Here is a 26034-nt window from a genome sequence, read left to right as displayed (position 1 = left end):
CTCCAGACTGAGCTGCAACAGTTACAAGCTCAACAAGCTCACCTTCAGCAGGTGGCCCAGTCTGTTCGCTCTCTCCTGGAACAACCCGACTCTAGTGTGCCACCTGAGGAGAAACAACGCTTACGGGCAAAACTTGACCAACTACAGAGTCAGCATCAGGAGCGCCTTCAAAACTGTCAGGACAGGCTCAGGCGGACAGATGCCCTCAGAGATGAGTTTACCAAGTTTGTGCAGGAGCATGGGAACCTGGGGACATGGTTGAATCAGAGTGACTGCGTACTACGTACACTCGGGGAAGGGGAAACTGATGCAAAGGGTCTAAAAGACAGGATAGAGGAGCACAAAAAGGTACGAAATTATAGTTATGTGTAACATAATACATTTAGGTCTTAATTAAAGCAGAATACTTTAATAATGTGTTTCTCTGTATTTTACAGCTCGCAGAAGATGTCATCTGTCACAAGGCTGATCTGCGTTTTGTGACGATCTCTGGTCAGAAGGTTCTGGATTCTATTCAGGGGTCCTTGGAGAAGGAGGGCAATACGGATCCAGCGCTGGAGGAAACCAGACACCTAGTGAGTGGCAAGCTCCAAGATGCCACACAGCGCTACAGTTCATTACACAGCAAGGTAGGTACAAAACAGCTTTGTATTCTTTCAGTCAACAATAGGCTGAAGACTCGCTGACTCTTGTGGTCATTCTTTCAGTCCTCAGAACTTGGCACCCGTCTCTCAGGTCTCCTAGAGCGATATCAACACTACCAAGATGAGGCTGGTTCTTTAGGCTCCTGGCTGAGCACCCAGGAGCAAAATCAGAGTGTATTTAAACCCAGCGGAGAGCAAACGGACACTCAGACATTGCAGCATACTCTCAGTACTGTGCAGGTTGGATTATTACTGCTTTTCTGGCTAAAATATTTGAGGAGAGCTTATAAACAACTTTACTGGAAATGATCACCTAAGCAAAATTCCATATTATTAAGAATTGCTCAAATTAATCACCTTTTTCTTGCTTCTGCTGTCTTTTCTCAGCTGTTGCAGGATGAGTTGGCAGAGCGTTCGGTACAGCTTGAGAAGGTCAAGAGGGCGGGAAAAGAGCTGGTCAGCACTCCAGAGTCCCCGACTCTTAAAAATGCAGATATTAACAATCTTACAGGTAATTTTAAAAATTTTAAACTTAAAAAGTGTCATTTTGTAGGTTAATTTGAACAAGAAATTTTGGACATGCACTGCTACTGAAAGTCTCTTATGCTCACCAAGGCAGCATTTATTTAATCAAAAACTGTAATATTGTGAAATAATAATATTATTACAATTTATAATGACTTTTCTATTTTAATTTATTTTAAAAATGTTTTTTATTTTTGTGAAGGAAAAAGGTTTCCATAGCAGCCATAGACTTTAGTGTCTATTTAGTATCATTCTAATATATTAGATTTTGTGTGCAAGAAGCTATTTTATAATTATCAGTGTTGAAAATAGCTGTGCTGCACAATATTTTTGTAGAAACAATTTTTCCTAATAATATTTTGTAACATTATGAATGTTTTACTCTATTTTGATCATTTAATGCATCCTTGCAGAAAAACATGATTACATTTTTTTAAAACAAATACTTGAACTTGAACATTTTGAACAGCATTGTGTTCATTCAGCACAACATGGCAGCATTGGCTCAACCAGTAGTATTTTTCAAAACTTTCTAGAATATCCGATGATCAATGCACTTTGATTTTAGTTTGACAGTAATTTATAGTCATTATCCCAAAATGACACAAGACATGATCTGGATATTTTTATTATATTTATATTGTCCCTTGCATTAATTTGAAACTTCTTCTTGGTCATTTCAGATGCTCTGGAGAAGCGCTTTGAAACCCTGTCTAATTCAGTGTCTGTGAGAGCTGAGCAGCTTCAGACAGCTGTTGCCCAATCAGTCAGTGTTCAGGAGGGACTTAAAGCACTGCTGGCATGGTTGGATGGACTACCTTTATCACCCGGTGCTGTCCAGCCCACTGCTCAAGCAGTTCAGGATGCCCTAACTCAAAATCAGGTATTTTCTTGAACACAAACCATCATAATCATCAGTATCAGACATAATAACAAAGTTTTCTTCAAACCATGGCACTTTCCCCTCAGAAAATACGCCAGGAACTGCTTTCAAGGCAGGGCAGCGTGGATGCAACCTTGGACTCCGTGTCCAAGCTTCTGAAGTCTTCAGATGCATCAACAGTGTCTGGCCTGCAGGGGGCACTACAGGACTTGAGTCAGCGCTACACGGCAGCTCAGGCCAAACAGACTGAACGAGAGACCGAGTTACGGGGACTTTTGCCCAAGTTGGAGAGCTTTGAGCGCCAGAGTGCCGACCTCCATAGCTTTACGCAGAGTCGAGAAAGGGCTCTCAGCCCAGTAGGCCAACCTGACTGCAGCGTGGATGACTACAGACAGACTATAGAGGTTAGGGCTCTGGCCACAGATTTATGAACAATTAAATGTTTATTGGCTGATGTCCAATGTCGTCATTTGTGTTTTTTCCATTAAAGGAGGTGAGATCAGAAATTACCCAAGAGTCAAGTCAATTAAAGTCATTTGTCGAGCTTGGTTCAGACCTAAGCAAGTCTGGGATCCTTGCCAACGCACAAAGCCTTTTGGACACAACCAAAGAGGTTTCTGAGGACTTTGCACGCTTGGAATCCAATGTCAATGAGAGGTCAGTAGAGAGAGTTGTGAAAACATTATATTATACCAGTGTTATTTTAGTACTGTTTTGTATGATTATAATTTTGACTGAGCTTTTATTTTAATATTTTCAACAATTTAATTTAAGTATATTTTTAGCACTTTTATGTGCTTATGTCATTGTAAATAATAATTAGGAAAATATTTTGTTTTTATTTTTCATTTTAGTGAATTTAATTCTTCAACATATTTTAAATTTCAGATATTTTAAATCTAATTTATATTTGATTTCAACTTTATATTAGTTGACAAAATCTTTTAAATAATTTTAGCTAACAATAATAACCCTGTCTTCCACATTTAACTTCTCTCTCCAGACTGGAAAAGAAATTTATTCTGTAATGAAATATTCAGGATACTGTAATATTGTCTTCCTTAACGTCTGTGGCAGTTGCAGTCATGAGTAGAATAGTTAGTCTGTTCTAAGCTGTTTTGTGTGTCATAGTTTCATCTTGAAATGTGATGCCCTGCCAACTCTAATTGCTTTGACATTTGACATGTGACAAAAATAAAGACAGTATGGACAGGGTCAGAATACTCTGCACCATAAAAAAATAGCATCATACTAACCCAGTTTGACACCACTGTATCCGCTGTTATGGAAACCATTTGGCCACATCCCTCCTTAAGATGCCTAACTGGGGCTCCAAGCATTTCAGATGTCCTCAGAGACGGCTCATAAAACAGTCTGTCATGTGTTCAAGTCTAAATCCACTCCACATATCTCTAGAAATACTTGTGAGTGGGAAGTGGATTATTGTAGTATAAACTGAATGTAAAGGGTAACATGTCGGTACATGACTTCTGACCCTAACTGCTGCTAACAATGGTTGAAAGGCATGCTGTCCACGTTAAGAGTCTGGAGTGGAGTCTGGCTCTGTTTAATAATGCACACAATGTCCTGATCTATCACCATGACCTAAAATAGTAGCATACAGGGTTGACATATTAGTCCGAGGTCAAAGAGGTCCTTTTACGTTAGAGTTTACTATTCTTGTCGGTTTGCATAGGTACTCTGAATTTTTACCTCATTAAAACATTTTGAACTAAGAAAGGATTAATTCATTTGAAAAATATATTTTACATGGATGAAATCGTCTCATTGGAGCAAGCATTGTGTTACCATTAACAAAACTGAATCCATTTGTTGTTGTTAATGATATTTATCTGATATTTCCTTGTGTCCTTCACAGATTTGATTCCATCCAGAGCTGCGTCCAGCAGCTGGCGGAGTTCCGCTCTCGCTCTGGCTCCCTCCTCAGGTGGCTGCAAACAGTACAAGAACAACTTCCTGCCAAAGAGCCCAACCTAAGCACAGAAAGCCTGCAGAGAAGAGCGCAGCAGCTTAAAGTAGGACTGTAGTTCTCTCTATTTACAGTGTTCTGACATCAGTTTCTGTTTTTAGTGAGGTGAGCTGTAATTAACACGTCTCATGAATTTACTTGTAGGATCTACTCACAGAATGGGAGACCCAAGGAAACCAAGTTCAGGAGTTAAACAAGACCAGTTCACAACTGGAGAACTTGATTATTAACATCACGTCTCCTAAAAACAAGACTGGTAGGCAAAACAACATCATGGAGGATCAGGGCCATGGCTACTTTTTTGTATGAAGCTAGTAATTTGTGTTTCCACTATGAATTTTAGGCCCCAAACCACTGCTTTTAGAGGATAATTGACTCAAACAATTTAAAATCTGCTATCATTTACTCATCTTCATGCCATTTCAAACTAGTAAGACTTTGTTATTTATATATATATATATATATATATATATATATATTTTTTTAAATCATTTTTGACAAATATACCTGGTAGAATAGTATGATCTATTTATAGTAGTGTTTTTACATTTTCCAATTCATTTTGTTACTTCATGGTAAAAAGCAACTGGTACATTATTACAATTTTCTCCTTTTGAGCTTCTGAGGTCATGCCGGTTTGAAATGGCATGAAGGAGAGATTTTGAGTGAACTATCCCTTTAAGCATATACCACCTTCCAAACTACTAAATTTCAACATATAATGTTTGTATATGTGTCTCTGTGTTTAAATCCTCTGTGTATGTCTAGCTGCTTGTGTATGTGTGTGTGCTGCGCCAGCATGCCTGTGAATTATTGTGGCATTGTCTGAGCGTGTGTCTGTGTGTCTTTCTCCCAGGTGTTTCCCAGCTCAATGGTGCTTCCAGCCCCAACAGTGTTAATGGCATTCACACCTGTAAAGGTGAGCGTCCTCCACACCTTTATCCAGTGAGCTGTGCAGCATCCACATCACTGGAGGCTTTTCTCCATTAGACGTTTCCATTTGTTTTCCCCTCACATCTCTCTTCCTCTTTGATTTTTTTTTTTAGTCACTCTCCCTGATTTTCTTTGCATTGCTTCTTGTCCTGTTCTGTTAGTTTGCTCTCAGAATATGTGCAGATTGGTGTCATCTGTCTTTGTGCATATGAGCAGTGTGTCTAATCATGTAGACTTCCTTTCATGACAGCGCACATAAATCTGGCACAGAGGACTGTTGACACTCTGTTCACGTTTTGCAAATAATCAGTTTGTCCAGTTATTGTTGTTGATATGTTTCTTTCCATTGTAGTGCATCAAGAAAACTGTAATAGTAATTATGTAATGTAATATATGTAATGTAGTGACAAAAATAATATTGAAGATTCAAGATTTTGTCACATACATTTTGTACAAGTACAACTTGTAGTGAAATGTTAGTCTGGTACAGACTATGTAAAAGAGAAAGAAAATGTATTTAAATGTAGAAATAAATACTTGCAACAGAAATATACATCAAATAACAATAATCTATGATAATATATTATAAAATAAAAATATAATAAAATATAAAATATATGCATGTGCAATGTAAACAGGTTAAAAAGTAGCCATGTAGAGATGGACAGTGGATTATGTGCAAATGTACAAGTATGCATGACTTGTATGTTGAAGACAAAATTTTAAGAATTTGTTCCCTTTTTTGGGAAAACTGTAGCCACAATTTGTTTTCTCATTTTTATTAACTAAGTTAATGAAAACAAGGAAACAAAATAGTACAATGTGGTAATGATTTACTTAAACCAAAGGAACTAATAATTAATCAAAAAAGGGCATGAATTAATGACACATGTCCACACGATTAATAAGTCTTATTTTTAATTAGTGGCCACAATAAATATGTTGTTCCACATATCATGTGCAAAGCTCCATAATTTGTTCTTCACAGCTGAATGGATTGTACTACTGTCAAAATCCTGCCCTCAGCTTATATATCATTTCTCGAAAAATAGCACAAACATGATGCAGTTTTCAAACTATGTGGCCTTGTCATTAGCCTGCAGTGACTGCACTTACGTCATTTCTTCACTCTTACCCTCAGACTTGACTGAGATCCAGGTGGCAGTGGCAGATGTGAACTGCAAGTATGAGCAGCTGGGCAGCGACCTGAGGGACAGGAAGGGTAGGCAAGAGGCCTCTCTTGACCTGCGGCAGAAGGCCAGGCAGGGCACTGAGGCACTCATCCAGTGGCTGGGCCCCCGTGAACAGAGCCTGGCACAAGGGCAGACTGCTTCACCTTCTAGGCCAGAGGTGGTGCGTGCTCAAGCCCAAGAAACCAAGGTAACATTTTGAGAGAGTTGAACACTGCTGATATACACTGCTATATATATATATATATATATATATATATATATATATATATATATATATAACCTCTTATATTCGTGACCACATAAAACAATAGCCCTAGCCATCGTTCTATGTGATAGACTATGTGCATTTTGACAGACATTTAACATACTGATACTTGTGCCCAGGTTTTACTTACTGAGCTTGCTGACCATTCTGGGAAAGTGGAGGATCTGAAAAACATTCTCAATCAGCTAATAAAAGATAATCCAGACTCTCCTGAAGCTGAGACTTGGAAACGTCAACTTGAAGACATAGGTCAGTGATGTGATTTAAGTACATTTTTAAATAATTAACTTAGTTCCTGTACCAGTAACTGTAACAACAGAATAGTACATTAATATTCATTCGCTGGTCACAAAGTGAGAGTTGGGTGCAGGGAATGGAAGGCTGAAAACAATGTAAGCTCCAAGAGGAGCTCTGACCTTCAGATCAAATATCCTGAACTTTTAATCTGGTTTTTCTATGTCTTGTCAACGTGTGGAACCTATTTATTAATGCAGTCGGATTCAGGAAATTGCTCTCTCTCCTAGACTCACGGTGGGCGAAAGCCAATCAGACAGCAGCACAGAGGCAGACTGAATTGGAAGCGTGTGCTGATAGGCTGGGTAGTTTTGCTGCAGCAGCCAGTCAGCTAGGACCATGGCTACGAGAGAAAGAGCTGATGATGAGCGTATTAGGCCCACTGAGTATCGACCCCAACATGCTCAACACACAGAAACAGCAAGTCCAGGTAAACTAATCTTTTAGCTTTGTCTAACAAATTACAGATTCAACGACAAATCTATAAATATCACATCACAGGGCCTTTTTTATAATGTTTGTTGCATACAGATTATTAAATATAGTTTAAATACATTGAGATGCATTGTCTAGATATTTTAGCAAAAAAACTAAACTTTACAAAAAATCTAAGCATTTAGAGATTAAAACTTCAAAAAATGTAAAATCTCTGCTTCAAAAATCACTTACATTTTTATTTTATTCCATCAGTTCATGTTACGTGAGTTTGAAACACGACAACCCCAGTTTGACCAGCTGTCTCGAGCTGCAGAAGGAATCCTCTCCCCATCTGGAGATGAGGGTTCTAGAGATGGACAGGACCTAGAAGAAGTGAGGCAGGAGCTGGCAGACATTTCACGGCAATGGGAAGGTCTTACTTCTCGTCTCACCGGCCGCTCGCAGCAGATCGACCAGGCGCAGGGGACCAGTGAGCGCTACATAGCCCTGCTCAGGGAGCTGTCTCAGAGCGTGGCTGATCTGGGCGAGAGGCTGGATGCACAGGCCTCTCTTAGTGCTCAGCCTGAAGCCCTGCGCCGTAGGCTTCAGGAAACTGGGGAGATCCGCGCTGAGCTGGAACAGAGACGGGGTCAACTGGTCCAGGCTGAGCAGCTGTGTGCAGAGCTCAGCACGATTGTGGCCGAACCGTATCTCAGAGATGAGTTACACAAGAGACTCGAGAGTGTGAGCGGCCCCCTCAAAAACCTAGAAGAACGGGCTGGTGAGTAACAATTTACAATTTGTAAATGAAGAATTTAATACATAAATGTTAGCATTGTAGTTTTACAGTAAAATATAATTTTTATCACTTGGCTTATTTTTTTATAGCAATTCAAGTCAAAACTCCTATGTCGTTTTATTTTGCAATATATATCACAAAAAGGTTTTTTTCCCAATATTGTTCCCCTACTGTAATTTGTGGTTTTATACATTTACATAATAGTAACTGTCCTCCTCAATGCTGTCTTTCAGCTGATGGCTTGTCCCAGCTGCAGTCTGCCCTGTCCAGCACTCAACAGTTCCAGCAGATGTTTGACGAGCTTCGTGGCTGGTTAGACGGGCAGGCTGGGAATCACACATCTGGGGTTTCTGAAACCCTTCCTTGCCAACCTGATGCTCTAAAGACCCTTCTGGCCCAACAAGATGATCTCCAGCGAGCCATAGCACAACAGCGTGGATCGTATGAGCTCATCCAGGCCGAGGGGGCATCTCTACTGGCATCCCTTCCCGCTGGAGATGAGCGACTAGCTTTACAGACTCGACTAAACACCTTAAGGCAAGACTGGGAGGGCATGAACCAACAAACCTCTAATAAACATAGTCGGATAAAAGAGACGCTATCTCGTGCTGAGCTGTACCAACAACATCGCAATGAACTCTTACCTTGGGTTGCAGAATGTGAGGAAAGGGAGGCTGAGATCCATCCATCACTGGATCCCACCACTTTAGACGAGGCTTTGCAAAAGGCTAGACAGTTGAGTCTGGACTTGGATCGTCGTCGCCCGCTCTTGGATTCTCTGAACACAGCAGCAGATCAGCTGCTGGAACAGAGCTGCACTGGTGAAGAGGAAGTGAGGGATGAAAAAGCCCAGCTTAATCGCAGGATAGACGGTCTCTCTGAGCAACTACAGGGCCGTACGGCTCAGCTAGAAGAGCTGGGAAGCAGACTGAAGGAATTTGAAGATGGGAGACTGGCTGTGGAGAGAAGACTTGAGGCAGCCAAGCATCAGATTGAGGTTCAGGAGGCGCTTGGACCACAAGCTTGTAGCAACAAAAGCCTGGAGCGTCTGCGTAGCCAGCAGGAACTGTTAAACTCTGTACAGCCACAGGTGGTGTACCTGCGAAATCTGGCTCAGGGGCTGCTGCAGGATGCGCCTGAGATCTCCAGGACCGGCGAAGATGGAGGACAGAGGCTGCTGCAGCAGGCTTGTGATACGGAAAAAGATTTTGAAGAAGTCACTGAGAAGGTGAGAGAATCTGCACATGATCAGGAGCCTCTGGAATGTGTCAGGACTGAGGCGGTAGTTGGGATGTTATATATAACCTGATTTGTAGTTTGTCTGCACTCATGTCATGTCTGCTGAAATAAGACGTTCTAGATTTGTCTTGTTCATTTTAATAGCTTGTGTTCATGATTTGTAGTCAAAAATTTGAAGTATTTAAGATTGAAATATAAAGTTTGCATGGTTCTGTATTTCTATGCAGTGCATTTTAAACATTTCATTTAAAAAAATTGAAAAATATAGTTATGATATTAGTATATTTCTAAAAATGTGTTTCTGCTATTTTATAAGAAAGGATTATTATTCATTTTTAAATTGAGAAACCAAATATCACCAGAGACTTTATCAAAACCATTACTAAAACTTTGTTAGTACAGTTTTTCAGGAAAACCATGTCACTTCTTGAAGAATGTTGTAATTGATGACCCTTCATTTCTGCTCCATTTACCTGCATGTGTCCCATTTCTTTCCCCCACAGACAGAGCAATGTTGCACGTCCTTGGAGTCCCGGTTGCAAGGTGTGGGAGAGGTCCAGTCACGTGTTCGAGATGTTTTCTCCCGCCTGGCTGATTTGGACGATGAGTTGGACAGCCTTAGCCCTGTGGGGCGGGATGCTGACTCCTTGGCCTCACAGGCTGATGCTGTCAGGGGCTTCCTGACTCGACTCAATGCCCTCCGTGCCGAGCTGGACGGTCATGGTGGAGAATGCACGACTATGCTCCGTAGAGAGGGGAGCTCTCCTGATCTTCTGGCCATCAGGAGAGAGACCGAAGCCCTGAGCAGACAGGCAGGCAAGCTGGCAGAGCGGGGACAGAACCGTCTGGCACTCATAGAAACAGCAGAAGAGCGTGTGAAAGAGTTTTACGGCCGTCTAGCTGATCTACAAGGGTTGCTGGGACGAGCAGAGGAGGTGCTAAACACACAGGCTGTCGTGGGCACAGAAGTGGAGGTCATTAAACAGCAGCTTCAGGAATTCAAGGTAGGAAAGGATTTAGCAAACTGTATTTTTGTGTGCATTGTATTTATCATTTGCAATATCAGATTACTTTCTGTGCAAACCTCTGTTTGCTAACAGTGTTTATGTACCACGGGCACTTCTAAAGTTTTAGTCTTAGAGGGGTTCAGCCCTCCTACCTAAACATGTGCTCATTTGGCACAGTAATTATATCTTGTTTTTATGATATGTAAACAAGGTATAGCAAAGCTTATGTTGTGCATCATGTGGTTTACCCAAGTATGGCATGTTTCTGAATCAACCACCCTACTCCTGAATTCAGCCGACAATGATTTGCAGATGATGCAGGATGGTGCATTCGAGACATTGAAAACACTAGATTTAGAGCTGCTTGCTTATAAAAGAACACAGTGCTGCGCTTCACTTTGAAACACATTCTATATATTTATATCATAGTCACTGCCAGCATGATTTTAGTTGATTTTAAATTAATTGTGCAGTGCTTAGAGAGGTTTGCGAGAACATTTTCAAACAACATGCCACTTCATTATACACGCTCTCTGAAGTCTCGCCTCTTGAGTAGGCTTGTTAAAAAGAGAAATGCAAGGAAAATGTGTCGAGATTGCTGAGGGGTGAAAGCTCTCCCTCTTAATAAATCCTTTTTTACCAATATGTTCTTGCTGTTTTCTTCTCATCACATAATCTGTGATGGTGGCAAGAAAATAAGGAGAGACATGTCAGCTCTTACTCCTCCGAGTGGGCTGCTCGAGTTCACCTTTCCTCCCCTGACCGTCTGATGAAATGTCTGTATCTCTCTTACTCATACCTCTTGAGGGTGGTGAAAGAAAGGAGAGTGTGAGAATGAAGAGGTGTAGGTGGAAGTGGGAAGGAGTAAAGCTGAGGAAATGACGGATGTGGTGGGCGTCAGAGACCTCCAGGAGCAGGAGAGTGAATCAGTGCTGTAGAAAATATGCCTTGCTGAGACTGAATCATTCCTTCCTCTGCCATGTCTGATTGCTCAGCAACAACAGCATGACTAGTTTAAAAGACTTTGAGTGGTTCTTCAGGTAGTCCAGTGAACTTTAACAGAAAGTTTAAAGATTTTAAATGGCAATGAACATTTAGTACTTTTTGAGGTTTTTGGAATTTGGAAGGGTGAAATTCATGGTATTGCATTTCGCTGTTGAGTGCTGACATGGAGAGCGATGGACACTGAGCTAAATCTGATCGTAGAGCTAATCTGTGTCGGTCCACAGCCGCAGTGTCAATATGGGGGCATAAAAAGTGTAGGGTTCTGGTGTAAGAACTCTCTGTGCTGTAGTCCGTCCGCTTCCAGCTCTACCCTATTGTATATGTATGTTGTGTGTATTAGAATGGTTTCTTAAAAATGGTTGTGTGATTTCAGTTTTTTCATCACAGGCAGGGCCCGCCAAATGTGGGTGAATTTCAGATGTGGCGGGTAACACACACCCACTTGCCACTCTGGTAGCAATCATTTTTTATATAAATAATTTTTTTAATTTTTGAGGGTGCAAGTGAAAGATTTGAATTTTACTTTCAACTAATCCGATTAAAACATCTAACTGCACCTGTGATAATGGTTCTGATTTTATTTTATTCTGATTTTATTCAGTGCGTGTAAACGGCGATTGATAGGAGAATGAGGCTATGCAGTTTGTCTATGTGAGAGAATCTCATGGAGAAGTCAAAATAAATGTTTGTTTTTAGATTTATAACATACAGCCTAGTTCAGCAACATGACGCGACCAAGAAAGGGACGTTAGTTTAAAAAAAATGAATGCAAATATTGAAAGGATTTTTGACTTTTTGCTCCGTTTTGAAATTTGAGTTTGAAATCACATCATATGATGACCCCTTTAAAATATATTACAGTAGAAAATGAGTTTTAAAAGCATTTGATGTAACACATGCAGTTTTGTTTTTCATGCAGTTTTCATCTTTCAAAAACAAAACAAAAAAAATCTTGCTCACCCCAACTTTTTCAACTGTAGCATAGCTAGTGACTGGAAAATTAAATGAAAAAACCAACTACTAAGTTTTAATCATCCACGCAGGCAGGGTTATTCAAATATGAATTATGCATACCCAAATATGGATTATGGACAATATATCGGTCTGTAATTAGTTAAATGTTTTATTTTTAATGAAATGTCCTTGATTTGTCTTTGTTATGAATTACTTTGTAGAAACTTGGATCACTGAAGAAGTCAAAAATGTTTTCTTTTTGTCTTTTTGTCTTTTCCTCACGCTTTTTCCATTTTTGAGTATTTCTGCTTTTCTACTCCTCGTCTACCCACTTGCATGTCTCATACCTTCACTCCTACCTCATCTCATCATAGCTGTAGCAGTCTGATAAAGCTCTCTTTTTTAAATCTTTAACGATATGGTTTGAATGCACACCAGCACTCACCATTCCCTTTTCTGCTTTTCATTTTGATATAAATAAAAGCAGGTTGTTTAGATGTGTTTCAGAGCACAGGCAGACAGCGAGAGGGCCAGAAAAGGGAATGAATAGAGAACGGAAGACGACGTAGCTGAATAAGAAGTGGGTTGTCAGTATGGTCTGCAATAAAGCTGATGTGGATGTCTAATCAATACAAGAGTGAAGTAGGGTTAAAGAATTAAGTCAATGCCAAAACAAAGTTGTAAATTCAAAATATGAAGTACTGCTGGCTTTAAAACTCATGTTACGTATTGATGGGAAACACTTTTCTAAGATCTAAGTTAATAGATTTTTCTGTACATCAGAAAATATCACTTTAAAAAATAATAAAGAGCAGATGCGTAATTTGTTTTATAATCTATGTTGTGTCTTTCTAAATGTTCAGTCTGACTCAGTCAATCAGCAGTTGGCATGATAACAAAGAAAGGCAATGGAAAATGAATCGTCTTGTGGCCTTGAAGATCTCAAAATAAAGGCAACCACATATCTCCAATGCACGAAGACAATAAGAAGAAAAAGAAACTAAAAACACAAAAATACTATTTTTATAGCTCTCGTTATTTTTATACAAGTAAATACAAATGTCATTTTAAAATTAACTATTTATTTCAAAATGTATGTCAATTTAAAAAATTTTTCATTAAAGCAGAGTACTGAGAAAAAATATAAAATGTGGACTTTTGAACCCCACTGTATGCATTTGCTGTCTATAGGTTATTTTTAGGAAACAGCAGAGTGAGACTCGTCCATTACAAAGAGAAAGAAGAGAGAAAGACGGTCAGTTCAGAAAGACATCTTTGGTATTCATCCAACTTGGCTGCCAGCGTTCGTCAATTTTCCATCTTCTCTGCCCCATTTCTCTCCTTTCGTCTACCACTTTGTAATGAAACATTGTAAGATAAATTCCCGTTCGTCTGCCACAAAATAGTCTGCTCTCATTTTCGCCTCTCCATGCAAGCCAGACTCCATTTCAAAGACACCAAATCCGAAATGATGTCATTGCTCAAAGGGGCGGAGAGGGGAGGGCGGTCCTGTGTGTGTGTGTGTCTGAGAGGTTTTTTTGTTGTGTAAGCTCCGTCGGGGCAGCTGCGGGGGGCATGGGGTATTAAGAGAAGGTGTCAGATTAGTCAGTATCATTGTTTAGCTTCTTAACAATGAGCGTATTGAGATGTCGTGGACATCGACTGGAGAGAAACAGGGAAACTTGTCGCACTTGTGACTTTATTGTGAAATGTCGTCCGGCGCTTCCTGTCTGGATGTGTTCTCATATTTAGCAGCCGGTCGGCGTGTGCTATAGGGTGATATGTAGACACAGAAGGTGTGTTTGTATGTTGTGGGAGTGTGCCCGCAGGTCCGTGTATGAGAATGTTTCTAATTCCAGTCCATGTGGAGCGTCCGGCATCCCAGCTGTCTCCCCACCCTGGACCCCGCAAACACACTGACACTCGTTCACATAAGCAGGGTGTGGTTGCCCCCTCTCCCTAAATTCCTGTCCCTTATGTACCCTTGTGCTCTCCCATGTCGCCCGGTCCCAGAGCAGCTGAAGCTTGAGCCGATGTGGCGGGATGAAGTGCTAGACTGGAGTAAAATGAGGGCCCTCTGTCCAACTGGGAATTCCTTCACAGGGCTGTTGGGATGAGGGAATGGCTTCTAAATCACATCAGGTTGTCCACACTGTCCTCACCCTCGCCGCTTATATCTTCACTCCCTTTACTCTTTCCATCTCTCCCTCAGCCCTGCCGGTTTGTCTATTTTTATCAGCCTCTTTTTACGTAGTTTGTGATCACAGCTTTTCCTCCACAAAAACAACTGTGCCGCAGACTATGTCATGACCTTCCCTACCCCCACCCAAACCTTGGGGGTTTCCCTCTAACATCATCAATCATGTGGCCTCACGGTCACATGAAGAGGATTAGCGCTGATTGTTTATTTTTTTGAAGAATTAATTTATCACTCTAGCAATAAGTTAATGCAAATTCTTGCGTTGAAGTTCTGTGTTTTAACAAATAAAAATAATCGTTTGAATTTGTGCAAACAAATGCAAAATAGTAGTTAGATAAATGGGCTGCAACAATTATTTTAATAATCATTTAATCTAATGAATATTACAATGATTAATCGATTAACCGTTGATTATTTCACAGATTAGTCAATTGGCTTTGTTTTTTCTTATTCAGCTTTTACAGTTACTACTGTAAAAAAAAAAAAAAAAAAAAAAAGAGTTACAAACATTCCAACTCATTAATAAAATAAGACAATCACTTCAGCTTTTAAAAATTATAATAGAATTAAACAATTATATTACTATCATACAATTACCAGAGTTGGGTATAACGCGTTACTGTAATCTAATGACTTTCCTGGTAACGCAGTAATATAATGCATTAGATTTTAAATATATGTAATTTGATTACAGTTACTTAAATAACATTATAGTTTGGAAAAAGTTCAACAAGTGAATGTGCGTAAGTTAATGTCACAACAACACGAATATAAGTAAAAATAAATGACTCCTCAGAATGAGATCATTCACTACATTAAGCAGATTTTTATGTTTAAGTATTTCCGTGCCATCTCCATGATCTTTAAATTCATTCTAGTGTTACTTCTATTTTTTGCAGAGTTTCCACCACAAAGTGAAATGACTGTAAATGTACTTTTTCTGTCAGTCTGCTCATTTCCAGTTTATTTTTTTTTTTTTAGTAAGGGGTTGATTAAATTAGAATAACATGGTTAGTCTAATCTGATGACTAAATTTCTCTAAAGTGACCCTGTTCTACACACTAGCATTCGGGTGTATGTGCACATGCGTGTGTTATATCATGCTCTAGCTGTTCCCATTGCCTCGTATTGTTTCAGCTGTTATGCATTACTGTGGCATTCCATAGATTTGCCCACTTTTCCTTTCAGTTACTTTCAATTAGCTCACTAACAGAAATAAATAGGAACTTTATGTAAATAGGGTGACCCCATTGACATTTGTAAATAATTACCAAGATAATAATCAGTGCAGTGCCTGGCTGTGGGAACAAGAGGTTGCTAATGCAGATATTTATTGTATTATATTTAATTCTACATGTTATTTTTTTTTACAGAATAACAAATCGTTTTAATAATCTAAAAATAATAACTAAATGTGAAACTAAAGGTTAAGGCTGTAAATGTGTTTAAAACCTATTTTATTGCTTTAATTTAGTGGCCAGGTCAGACTCCTTTCTCATTATTAGGAGAGGTGTTTGTATTCCTGTCTCTGCTCCGTATGTCTTTGTGTCTGTGGTGGTGAGAGAGAACAATGCACACATTGAGTCATTCAGGTAAAGCCTGGTGGTTAATTATAAATCTACTGCTGAGATAGAGAAAATGAGACATGCTACCTAGTAACCAGTGTGGCAAAGGGAACGAGAGAAGAGGGGGGTAGATGAACCACCAAAACAAACAGATGAGGCTTTCAGTACCTTTTACTTTTAGCGCAATCAGGCAGGGAGAAAGAAAGAGTAAGTAAGAGTGGGTAAGCGACAAAGAAAAAAATATAGATCAACAGGTGCTCTGCTAAGGCAACAAATAGCCCTCTAAAGTCAATAATGTTCTCAGGCCTCGTGCTTGTTTTGCTGAGTGACAGGCAGTCTTTAAATGGTGGCCATTTTAGCCACAAAGCACTAGTCGCACTTTACCTATGCCAGTCAGTTCACTTCCAACAACAGTCTCTTTAGGGGATTTTGGGCCTTTGAACCCCTCCCTCTTCCTGTCTGAGTCAAGACTGTGACTCTTTAACCAGGCGTGACTGGCCAAATGACCAGTCACTGGAAGAATGAGGAAAAGTAGAGTGGGGGATGCACCAGTCAAGCAGTCATGAATCTAATTGGTATCAGGAAGTGTGAACGTTTAGATGAATTACTCAGGTTTCGATACGTCAATCTCTTGTTTAGTTTTATTTTGTGTACAAATGTATTTGGCATTACTGTTTATTGTTCACTTGTGTCTGGGATGCACGCGTCTCGTTTTAAATAAGACAAGTAATACTGCTCACTGAAACCTAGTTTGATATGGGTCGAGGGAGAGAGCACAAGCACCAGCAAAATGGACAACAAACCTCTTTTGTTCTTGTAGGGAGGTTTGTGTTGGAAGCGGCCATGACAGCTGCAACCCAACTGACACAGAGGGGGAAAGAGTTTATAAGAAAGACAGAGTATTTAGCTTGCTTGACATGCAGGCCACGAGGAGCGTGGAGGTTCAGAGCAACAGTTAGATCACTGAGGACGAACAAGCCCCTCCCCCTTTTCATGCGTGAGTGTGTGCATTTTTCTGCATGCATTTGTGCTTCTTGGACTGAGTGCTAGAAAGAATGGGCAGACATGCGTTTAGTGTTTATTTTCTGCTGGAACCTCTTAAAGGGATAGTTCGGAATTTACTCTTCATTTACTAGCCCTTATTGAGATCCCAAACCCATCTGACTTTCTTTTTTGCCACAGAGCACAAAGGAATATTTTCCTTGTAATTACAATGAATGGGGTTTGAAGCCTTTCAGCAGGGACTTTTAAGCTATTTCACATCTTTTGAAATCATATAATTTCTTTAAAAATGATTTTTTATAATAAAAAAATGTTTTTCGGTTTGTCTTAATAAAGCTCATTGCATAAGTAGTAATGTACAACATGTCTGTGAATAATGATTTATATATATTAGTCTGTTTGTCACACAAGGATATTGTATAACTTCAGAAGGTTAAGAGCATAGCACACAATTTGAACTGGCCTTTTTAGTATGTGCTTTTCCATCCTTTTTGAAATGTAATTGTATGAAAAAAGCCTGGAAAAAAAAAATTTTCCTTTTATGTTGCACTGAAGAAAACCATGCAGGTTTGGAATGCCAAGAAGAAAAAACTATGAAAAAAAGATAGACAGATTGTGATCTGTGCAGTACAACAATGAAAAATAGGTGTTTGGCACATATAAATATTAAAAGCTCAGACTTTTGTGTTGGTTTGTCGGTGGACACTTTTAAGCGGAATGCTCATTCATTTTCATGTTACGTTATCCTAAAGCCCCTCATCAGAGGCCCCAGCCCCCCCTTATGGTCTCTCCTGACAGGATTGTGTTACAGAAGAGTAGCAGACGGGAATGCACAAGTGGGGTGTTTGAATATGGCAGACTTTTGTATGTCCTCCTGTATTGTTTTGCTTTTACAGAGGGCCTATCAGGAGGGAGGGAGGGGACAGAACAGTAAATGTGTGGAGAATGTGTGCAGGGGATTTTTGCTTCCACGTATGGCAGTTTATTTGAGGGGGTAAAGAAAGCCAGCCGTTATTTCTTTAATTCCCTCTCAGAAGCTCCCTCCTCTTTCAGTATGACCACTCCCACTTTAGTTATCATTTTCACACTCACTTTTCCTGTCTGTCTGTCTATTGTGATTTTGAGTTTGTGCTTTGCCTCAGGCATTTGGTCTATTTGAGTGGGACTATTTATCCCAGCTGATTCAGGTTTAGATTACAGCAAAGTCATGAATATTACAAATACAAAATAAAAATGAGCTGTATCAGTCACACAGATGACTCACTGAAGCACACTGAACACAAAAACTCTTACTGTAGCCTCTATTTTTTAATAGTATTTTGCATTTAAAAAGATGGTTTATATAGTGCTTAGTATGCAATAAACCCGTTATCCCGTTATCCAGTGATTCTGCAGAAACACGTCAGATCCCCAGATTGGTCACTCCCACTGACTCCATGGTCCCTCCTTCCACACACTTTATCTTGGGCTCACTCCTCTAGCCTTGTCTCGTGTGTTTTTTTGGAAGGGGAAAGCATGATTGGACCACTTCCTGTGTTTTAATACCATAGCAGGAAACAGAACAAACGGAGCTGGATTCAAACAAAAACAGAGAGAGAGAGAGAGAGAGAGAGAGAGAGAGAGAGAGAGAGAGAGAGGGAGAGAGAGCAAGAGAAAAAAGAGAGCTGAGAGTGTGTGAGAGAAAGGGGGAGTGAACGAGGAAAACTGGGAGATTTTTTTAGCAGCTGCAAACCATTTCAGCTGTGTAGTGGCTTTAGAACAGACGCAGAGAAAAGAGTGTGTGAGAAAGAAAGTCTGCACAAGAAGAAATCAGAGAAAAGAAGAGCAAAGAGCTTGCGTGGAGCCTTGCTGAGCTCTTGTGTTTGGAATACTGAAAGAAGAAAATAAGGGAAGAGGGAGCGTGTCCGGGGATTGTCTGGAAATCACAGTGCCTGAAGTGCAAGGCAGCACTTGGAATGAAGCTCTGTCTGGGTCTCTGCCTTCTGGATACAGTCCCCTGACTCTCTACTCTTTCCCCGGCTGCACCGGACTCGTTGGATCTCCATACCCTCAACCTTTCTGGACACAGATAGCCTTTGGACCCTTGGATTTTCCCCCAAGCTCTGGATGAAAGGATTCCCTAAAAGATTTTTTTCTTTTTTCATGTTCAAAGAATTTTTTACTTTTAATGTGAAATGAACATGTCACAAAGAGTGTTGGATTTCATTGATTTCAATCCCTCGTGCTCTGTCTGCTGAAGAGGACTAGATAAAAGAGGAGGATGAGGTATTTCAGGCACAGATGGCTTCTCTTCCTGACATGCTCTATTAATGCTTCATTATAGGATTAAAAAGAGGAAGCAGAAATTGATAAAGGATAGACGACTGGAACACTGTTAGGTCTGTCTGAAGCGTGAGTTCGTTATGGTTTTTATGACTGTTTCTTTAAATATTCTTTAGTGTTAGCAAGTAAGTTTACGGCGTTTTTTTTTTTTTTTTTTTTTTTTTATTTTTTGGGTTTTTGTCAAGATGCCTTGTTTTTGGAAATACATCCAAGGAATTATGGCTACAACATTATGTACATAGAAGAAAAAGGGAGATGAGAGACAAAATCTCTTGACTGACACTTTTTGTTTTTCTTTGCTGAACTCAGTTTTATGTAACAGAGTGTGGAGTTCTCACCTTAAAAGGAGCCTCATACAGCTTTGGCTGCTGCTCTTGGAGATGGTGAAAGTAGCTGAAGCCCTGCTTTGATTTTTCCTGTTGTGGCAGCGGGAAGGAGAGTCAAGAGGAAGCAGCACTAAGGAAGGAAAGGATTTTGGATTTTGCCCTTGTTTTGAGGGTTTAGGACTCAGCGGTTCATAAAGGAAACAAAGGAATATTGTCCATGAGGGATGCTATTATCCTGTTATGGATTTTCGGATTCAGACACTTATCAGCCTTTTCATATATTTTTATTAATTGATATGTTACTTCAAAGATTTGTCTATGCGGAAAAGACACGTGCAGATGCCGCCATGTAGCTCTGAAACGAGGGTTTGTACCTTTTCTTACGCGGATATTTATGCTGGATGTTAAGCATCGTAATACATTGTATACTGAGAATTCAGTGCATGACCATGTATGCCTTTATAGCAAAACTCATGGGTAAGCTATCAGAGTAGTCCAGAGCCTCACTATTTCTCACAGCAGGCTTTGTTTGTGGAATAGTAACCATCCCATCTCAGCCCCTTGAGGGCGCTGTGTTTTGGGATGGGAAAACCTCTGAGCCGCCCGGACTGCTTGCGGCAGAACCCCAGGTGCCTTGGGAAGGGCGATGATGAGGAGGCATATATTGAGGACTGCTATGTACCCCAGCGCTCAATTTACGACACTATGCGCATCAATGAGCAGATTGATCAAGGATCAAAGCTCAGCCAGCCTTCTCGCAGCACTCTGGGCTCAGGGGGCGGTGAGGGGAGTACGCTGTCCAGCAATGGGACACTGGGAGCCGACATAGGTGGAGTATTTGTTCCACGTGGAGGGCCTGCAGATGCAGGTGTAAAAAGGCTGGATGAAAGAGTTATTTTTGATGCTCTGAAACTCACCGGTGACGCTCAGAGTATGTCACCTGTCGGAGGAGTCGGCTCTGCAGTGGTCATTCCTGCATCAAATTCAGCTGCTGTTGGGGCAGCTGTTGTGACCAAAAGGCGGCACCAGGGCAATGACAAGAAGGATAATCCAAATCGGCGCTCCTGGAAAGCTTTCATGCCTCCTACTTATCCAGAGTTTGCAGAACGTTTAGAGCTTTCACCTGGAGAGAGTGGAGAGAAGCGTCTGTCTGGGGCTGGGATCCCAGTCTCTCCTCTCCATACTGTACCATCTTTACTAGCCTCTTCTGTTCCTTCTACATCATCGACACCATTGGCACCACCTTTTTCACCTTCCCCTGCCTCATCTGGATGTCTTCAAACCTCTCAAACTCCACCTGTCTCCAGCTCTCCATCTTTCACTCCCACAGTTAGCCCTGTTCCTTCCCATCTTCCTCATCTGCTCAAACAAAAACAGCCCCTCCAGCTGCACTCTCACAAACTGGCTACTACTCTGTCTTCTCCTTCGAAAGAACAATCACCCTCAGAGACTACTACTTTTGCTCATTCAGACTCTCCACAACCTAGTCCTAGTATCTCCCAGCCTGAGAGAAAGAGAGGCGAGCAGACCAAACAAACTCAAGCCCCAATGTGTATTAGAAGTATATCTGAAGAACCACCACAAAACTGGGATACTATTGCAGCTAAAACTTCTGATAATGAGCGAGACTCACCCCTACTGGAACATGACCAAGACACTACTCCGCTAATACCCCCAAAACCGGTATTTTGTCCTCCCACTAAAGCCCGTACCTGGCCCCGTAGTATTAGGGGTAGTAAAAGGTCACTGGGGCATGGGAGGATTCTTCCTATCCTGCCCCCACTGCCCCCCGTACTTGGTGAGGAGAGTGATGAGGAATCTTTGTATCTTCTGGATCCTCCATCACCTTTCCTGCAGGAAGGAGAGGGACTTAATTATGGTGGCTTGCCCCTGTCTCCGTGTATCAGTCAAGAAGGTGGTGAGGAAGGTTTATTGGGCTGGCTTCCTCCTACTGGTGGGTTACGAGAAAAGACCGCCTCAGAACTTTGCTTTGAAGAAGATGAACGCAGAATTTTAGAGGAGTTGGAGGAGGAAGATGAGATGAATACGGAGCAAGAAAAGAAAGAAGAGGATGAGAGACTACAGATGGAGGAGAGAAACTGGCAAGCGGTATTGAAACTGGAGAGCAGTGAAACAAGTGGTTTATCTTGGGAGGTAGAAGAGGAAGAATCGCAGTTACAGGACTGGGAGACACAACAACTTGCATCCTCAGGCCACTGGCCGCTTTTGATGCCACCTGTAGGTTTTGGAGGATCAGAGGCTCCCAGTGCTTCCCCCTGCCCCAGTTCAGAGGCAGGTTCAGATGAACTCTTTCTTGAGTTGGAAAGACAATGTTTAGAAGAGGACACAAGCAAATCAACTGTTTCTGAGCAGAGGGATATTTCTCATACTTCTGAATACTTGGATACCTTTGACAACCTTCTTGTGGTGAAAATGGATCAAGTTGATGCCAAACATGAATGTGACATCAAAGAGCTGTATGATGAAGATGTCACAGATCATGTAGTGCAGACAGATTCGACTGAGCAACGTGAAACACAAATGAACCCGAACTTTACAGAAAGTATGCAAAGCTGTTTTTCAGTCAAAGATATTGACCAAAGCCCAGACCAACTGCAAATTTGTCTTCCCTGTAATAGTGAGAGTGATAATCATGATCAGGACGATTATACTTCATACATAGTTGATGCAGATGCTTTAGATTCTGAATCCAGTGGCATTCAAACCTCACACCAAGATGGAACTGTGCCATCTGATGCATTTCAAACTGTGAGCTATGAGCAACCAGAGAGTGATTCAGATTTAGGCAGTGGAGCTTCATCAGATCATGAGCAGCAAGAGAATGAGAAGGTAATGAAACAAGATGAGACATCTGACATTCATGTCTCCTTACAGCATGGACATCCCCCCTTAGAGAATTTGAATTCACATGCTGAATGTAATGTGAATCTCAGCATCTTTATGACTGATTTAGAAGGCATGGAAATCGAGGACAGCATTCAACAGTCCCCAGAGTGCTCTGTGTTGGAAGATGAGGCAGAAAGGGAAGTTATGAACAGTCACAATGAGACTGTTTCTCATGAGGATGCAGTTTCCTCTGAGCCTGCTCTAGTAACTATGGAAATGACCTCTGACCAAGAGGGAGCTTCTTCAAAATCAGAGAAAAAAGAAGAGATTTCAATCTCTGTGGAAGTATTTGTTCAAGAGGAGTTGTCTTCACATGAGTGGGAAGTAACAAAGGCTGTTCAGGGAACCACAAGTACACCAAATTCAAGTAACTCATATCCCCAGTTAGACTCACCGAATATCAGTATTGAATCTGCTCCACCTTCCCCTCTGCCCCTGTCAACCACTAAACATGAGTCCAGAACAGCAGGACTTGATAGCAAAGATGCTGATGCTTTTGTTGCAACAGATAGTTTTGTTTATTTAGCTGTGGCTATGCCACCTCAGTATCCTCAGGATTGCCCATCATCTCCATCAGTGGAATCAGCCCCTCCGAGTCCCCTCCCAAAATGCTTCTCTGAGCCAGAGGAACGGGCATTTCTCTCCTCCGATAGTTTTGTTTACCTGGCAGCCCCTGAGCGGCTTGTGTTTGATGGGGGCTCTGCTTGTGAAGACTGTCAGGATTTGGACTCTGAGTCAGAGGAGACCCGATCAGGTGTTGATTTTGTACTTGGATCAATGACTGGAGATAGCGAATGGGACTCTGATGGATCAGGCTTAGACCCTGTGCACCAACGGAGAGACCAGTGGGAGCAACTAGAGCCAGGTCTTTTACATTGCCTTTTTAACGAGGGAGAAAATGAGGCAAGCTCTCTGGAGGCTGTGGAATCACATGACAATGACTGTAAGGACACCTGTGAAACAAGTTTTGTGGAAGAGATCTCACCACTAAAACATGACCTTGATTTGGTCACAAAGGTAACAAAAAAAAATCCTTTGAAATTTATTGTTTATGGTGGACAGTGCAAATATAACTCAGTTTATAGATTCATTCAGTATATAGGTTGAGTTTTCTAAACCAGATTTCCCCTCAGATTTGTTTTTAAGTGCTCCTTCACCTGAAATAGTTTGAGATACACTGATTTAATCTACAATATCTTAAGAAACAATAAATATCAGATCAAATTAGCATAGAATCAACTTTGTGTTGCTGCCCGTAATCATGTCAAGAGAAAATGTTCATTTTCCTAGTGAAAGTGCTGCTGAATTTTTGTGCTGTCTAGAGAATAAACACTTTTAGTGCTATTTTGCACTACAAAGGTGCAGAATATTATCTGATCAAAGTACTAGTGAATGGGTTAATCTTGAAGCATATTTTAGCATTGATCCTTCCAGGTGTTAAGAGGTTGTTTGTGTTTAGATTGAAGAGATATGTGTGTTTTTGCTCATGAAGATTCAAGCAGTCTTCTTTTGAATATCTTTGTTAAACCATTTTTGTAAATGTTAATGCACATAATAACTATAGTCTGGAATGATTCCAGGTGTCTTTATAGGTAGAAAATATTGAGTGCATGCTATTTTTGTGTATCCTGGGATTGTTTGTCTATTGCAGTGATCAGCACATGAACTCAAACATGCTCTCCGGGTTGAAAAGCATGGTTACTCCAAAGTCGTCCAACCCTAGTGAACGTTTGTGTGTTTGGTTACAGGCAAATGAATTTGTGCACACATTTGCCTGGGTTTGCTTTTTCTGCCTGTTTGAGCACTGCTTTGTCTAAGTGAGCACATTGTGTGTGTGTGTGTGTGTGTGTGTGTGTGTGTGTGTGTGTGTGTGTGTGTGTGTGTGTGTGTGTGTGTGTGTGTGTGTGTGTGTGTGTGTTCGAAAGAGATTTAGGAGTCAAAAAACAGACAGGAATGTTTTTTTGTAAATACATGTTAGATTTCTTGACTAATATGAGTGTGTGCTTGACATTCTCTCTCAGCTGCCGTGACAAGGCCCTGTGTCTGCTCTGTTTCACACTGACAGTGGCGGGTGGCCGAGAGACTGCCTGTTAGTTCTTAAGCCCACTGGATAGTTATTTCTTTACTTTCTCTATCAGTCTGACTGGTCATCCATGTCTCATTTGACCCTCAGCCGTAGTCAAATCTGCCTTTCTGTATGGTCACTCTCAAAGCTCCCTGTCCCATCAGATGTAATCAAATGCAGAAACCCTGTCAGGCTGGATTTGGGGAGAGAGGATTATCAGATAGCAAATGATATTTAAACTCAATTGGGACTGAAGAATTAAAAGAGCAGAACAAAATGACTGATTTGAAAGGTGGCTGTCGTCCAGTGTTAAACAAACTTCAAATTTCATCTCATATCAAATCCCCCTCCTGCAGTCTGATGGTACTGCAGTTGAGATAAGGAAGTGAGAAATAAACATCAGCCTCTATAAGAGTAGACACAATTGCCAGTAATACACAAACACTGTATGAAGTTGTCAGAAATGTAAATAGATGATAAGGGCATGTCAGTCCTATCAGAGCAAGGCCAGACTATCACCCCTATAATGCTGAAAGCCGAGGGAGTCAACCACAGCCCTCGGGAAAGATCTTTGTAATCTTTTGGAGCAGCTCTCCGTTACGGGCCGTCTCCAGTGAAATTGCACACTTGCAATGGAGGCTGATTTAGAGGGCAATGTTAGAAGATTTTGCAACAGCTTGAACATGAATGAACAAAGAGTCTCTATGGCAGAACACCTGGTAGTACTCAAAATAAGAGCTGCATGAGGCATCTGAAGAAATTTCTGACGTAACATGAAACCCACAATCATTTTCGAGTCTGTCCAGGGTAGAGTTTTAGAGACTGTCAGGTGAACAGACACGCCAAATAATATGCGCACAGTGGAAAGGAAAGAGCAATCAGGGAGGGAGTGAGCACTGATGTTATGGCGTATGGTAACAACGGGTATATTTGATTGTTTGGATAGTGATGCCAGTGAAAGACAGCATGCGGGAAACACCTGTGATAAAAGACTGTTGCAAACAAAAGAATCCTCTTGAACAAACCCTGCAGCCCTGTCGGCACAACGACAGCCATAACAAAGCAGTCACATATGCTGCAAATTCATTGACTTTGTTTTGAAGATCATTTGCTCAGTATTTATTAATGGTACCTTATGAATTATGTCCATGTTAGAACATTTACGTCAGATAAAATGAAGTCATCTGAAGTCATTTGAAAAGGAAGCAGAGATAAAGACAAGGAACTGCGAGGCCAGAGAAAAACAGGAGGTGAAAGCAAAGACAGGAAGAGTAGGACTGCAGAGAGAGTTTTGGAAAGTGTCTGTAGAACAAGATTTTTGCTAATAGCTATGCTTTTATGGATTTTGAAAGGAATCACATTTCTCCAGAAATTTGACATCTAATGTGTCATCCACTTGTCCCTCAAGACAAGATAGACTATTTTTTTGCTGGGTTTTATACATTTATAGCCTTAAGAGGAAATTTCATGCCTTGGTTGTGTCTATGCTATATTTGACA

The 26034-nt window shown here is 40.9% G+C and overlaps 1 protein-coding gene across 29 annotated transcripts in view; it reads left to right on the top strand.

Moving 5' to 3' along the window:
- The window catches only part of macf1a (microtubule actin crosslinking factor 1a), a 150254-nt gene that overhangs the window by 98618 nt on the left and 25602 nt on the right, over positions 1-26034 (top strand). For 27 of the 29 annotated variants that reach the window (XM_043217118.1, XM_043217124.1, XM_043217123.1 and 24 more), the window contains 16 exons: positions 7-348; positions 438-629; positions 708-884; positions 1032-1155; positions 1853-2052; positions 2139-2456; positions 2543-2709; positions 3932-4088; positions 4187-4298; positions 4899-4961; positions 6117-6355; positions 6553-6682; positions 6958-7157; positions 7418-7925; positions 8177-9171; positions 9686-10186. In XM_043217118.1, coding sequence (XP_043073053.1) covers positions 7-348; positions 438-629; positions 708-884; positions 1032-1155; positions 1853-2052; positions 2139-2456; positions 2543-2709; positions 3932-4088; positions 4187-4298; positions 4899-4961; positions 6117-6355; positions 6553-6682; positions 6958-7157; positions 7418-7925; positions 8177-9171; positions 9686-10186 — 4425 coding nt within the window. The remainder of the gene's footprint in view (positions 1-6; positions 349-437; positions 630-707; positions 885-1031; positions 1156-1852; positions 2053-2138; positions 2457-2542; positions 2710-3931; positions 4089-4186; positions 4299-4898; positions 4962-6116; positions 6356-6552; positions 6683-6957; positions 7158-7417; positions 7926-8176; positions 9172-9685; positions 10187-26034) is intronic. The other 2 variants (XM_043217120.1, XM_043217099.1) reach the window with 1 other exon arrangement.

Source organism: Puntigrus tetrazona, chromosome 19 (assembly GCF_018831695.1).
Source record: "Puntigrus tetrazona isolate hp1 chromosome 19, ASM1883169v1, whole genome shotgun sequence".
Lineage (NCBI taxonomy): Eukaryota > Metazoa > Chordata > Actinopteri > Cypriniformes > Cyprinidae > Puntigrus > Puntigrus tetrazona.
The sequence above is the reverse complement of the archived record's forward strand: the minus strand, read 5'-3'. Positions and strand labels throughout refer to the sequence as shown.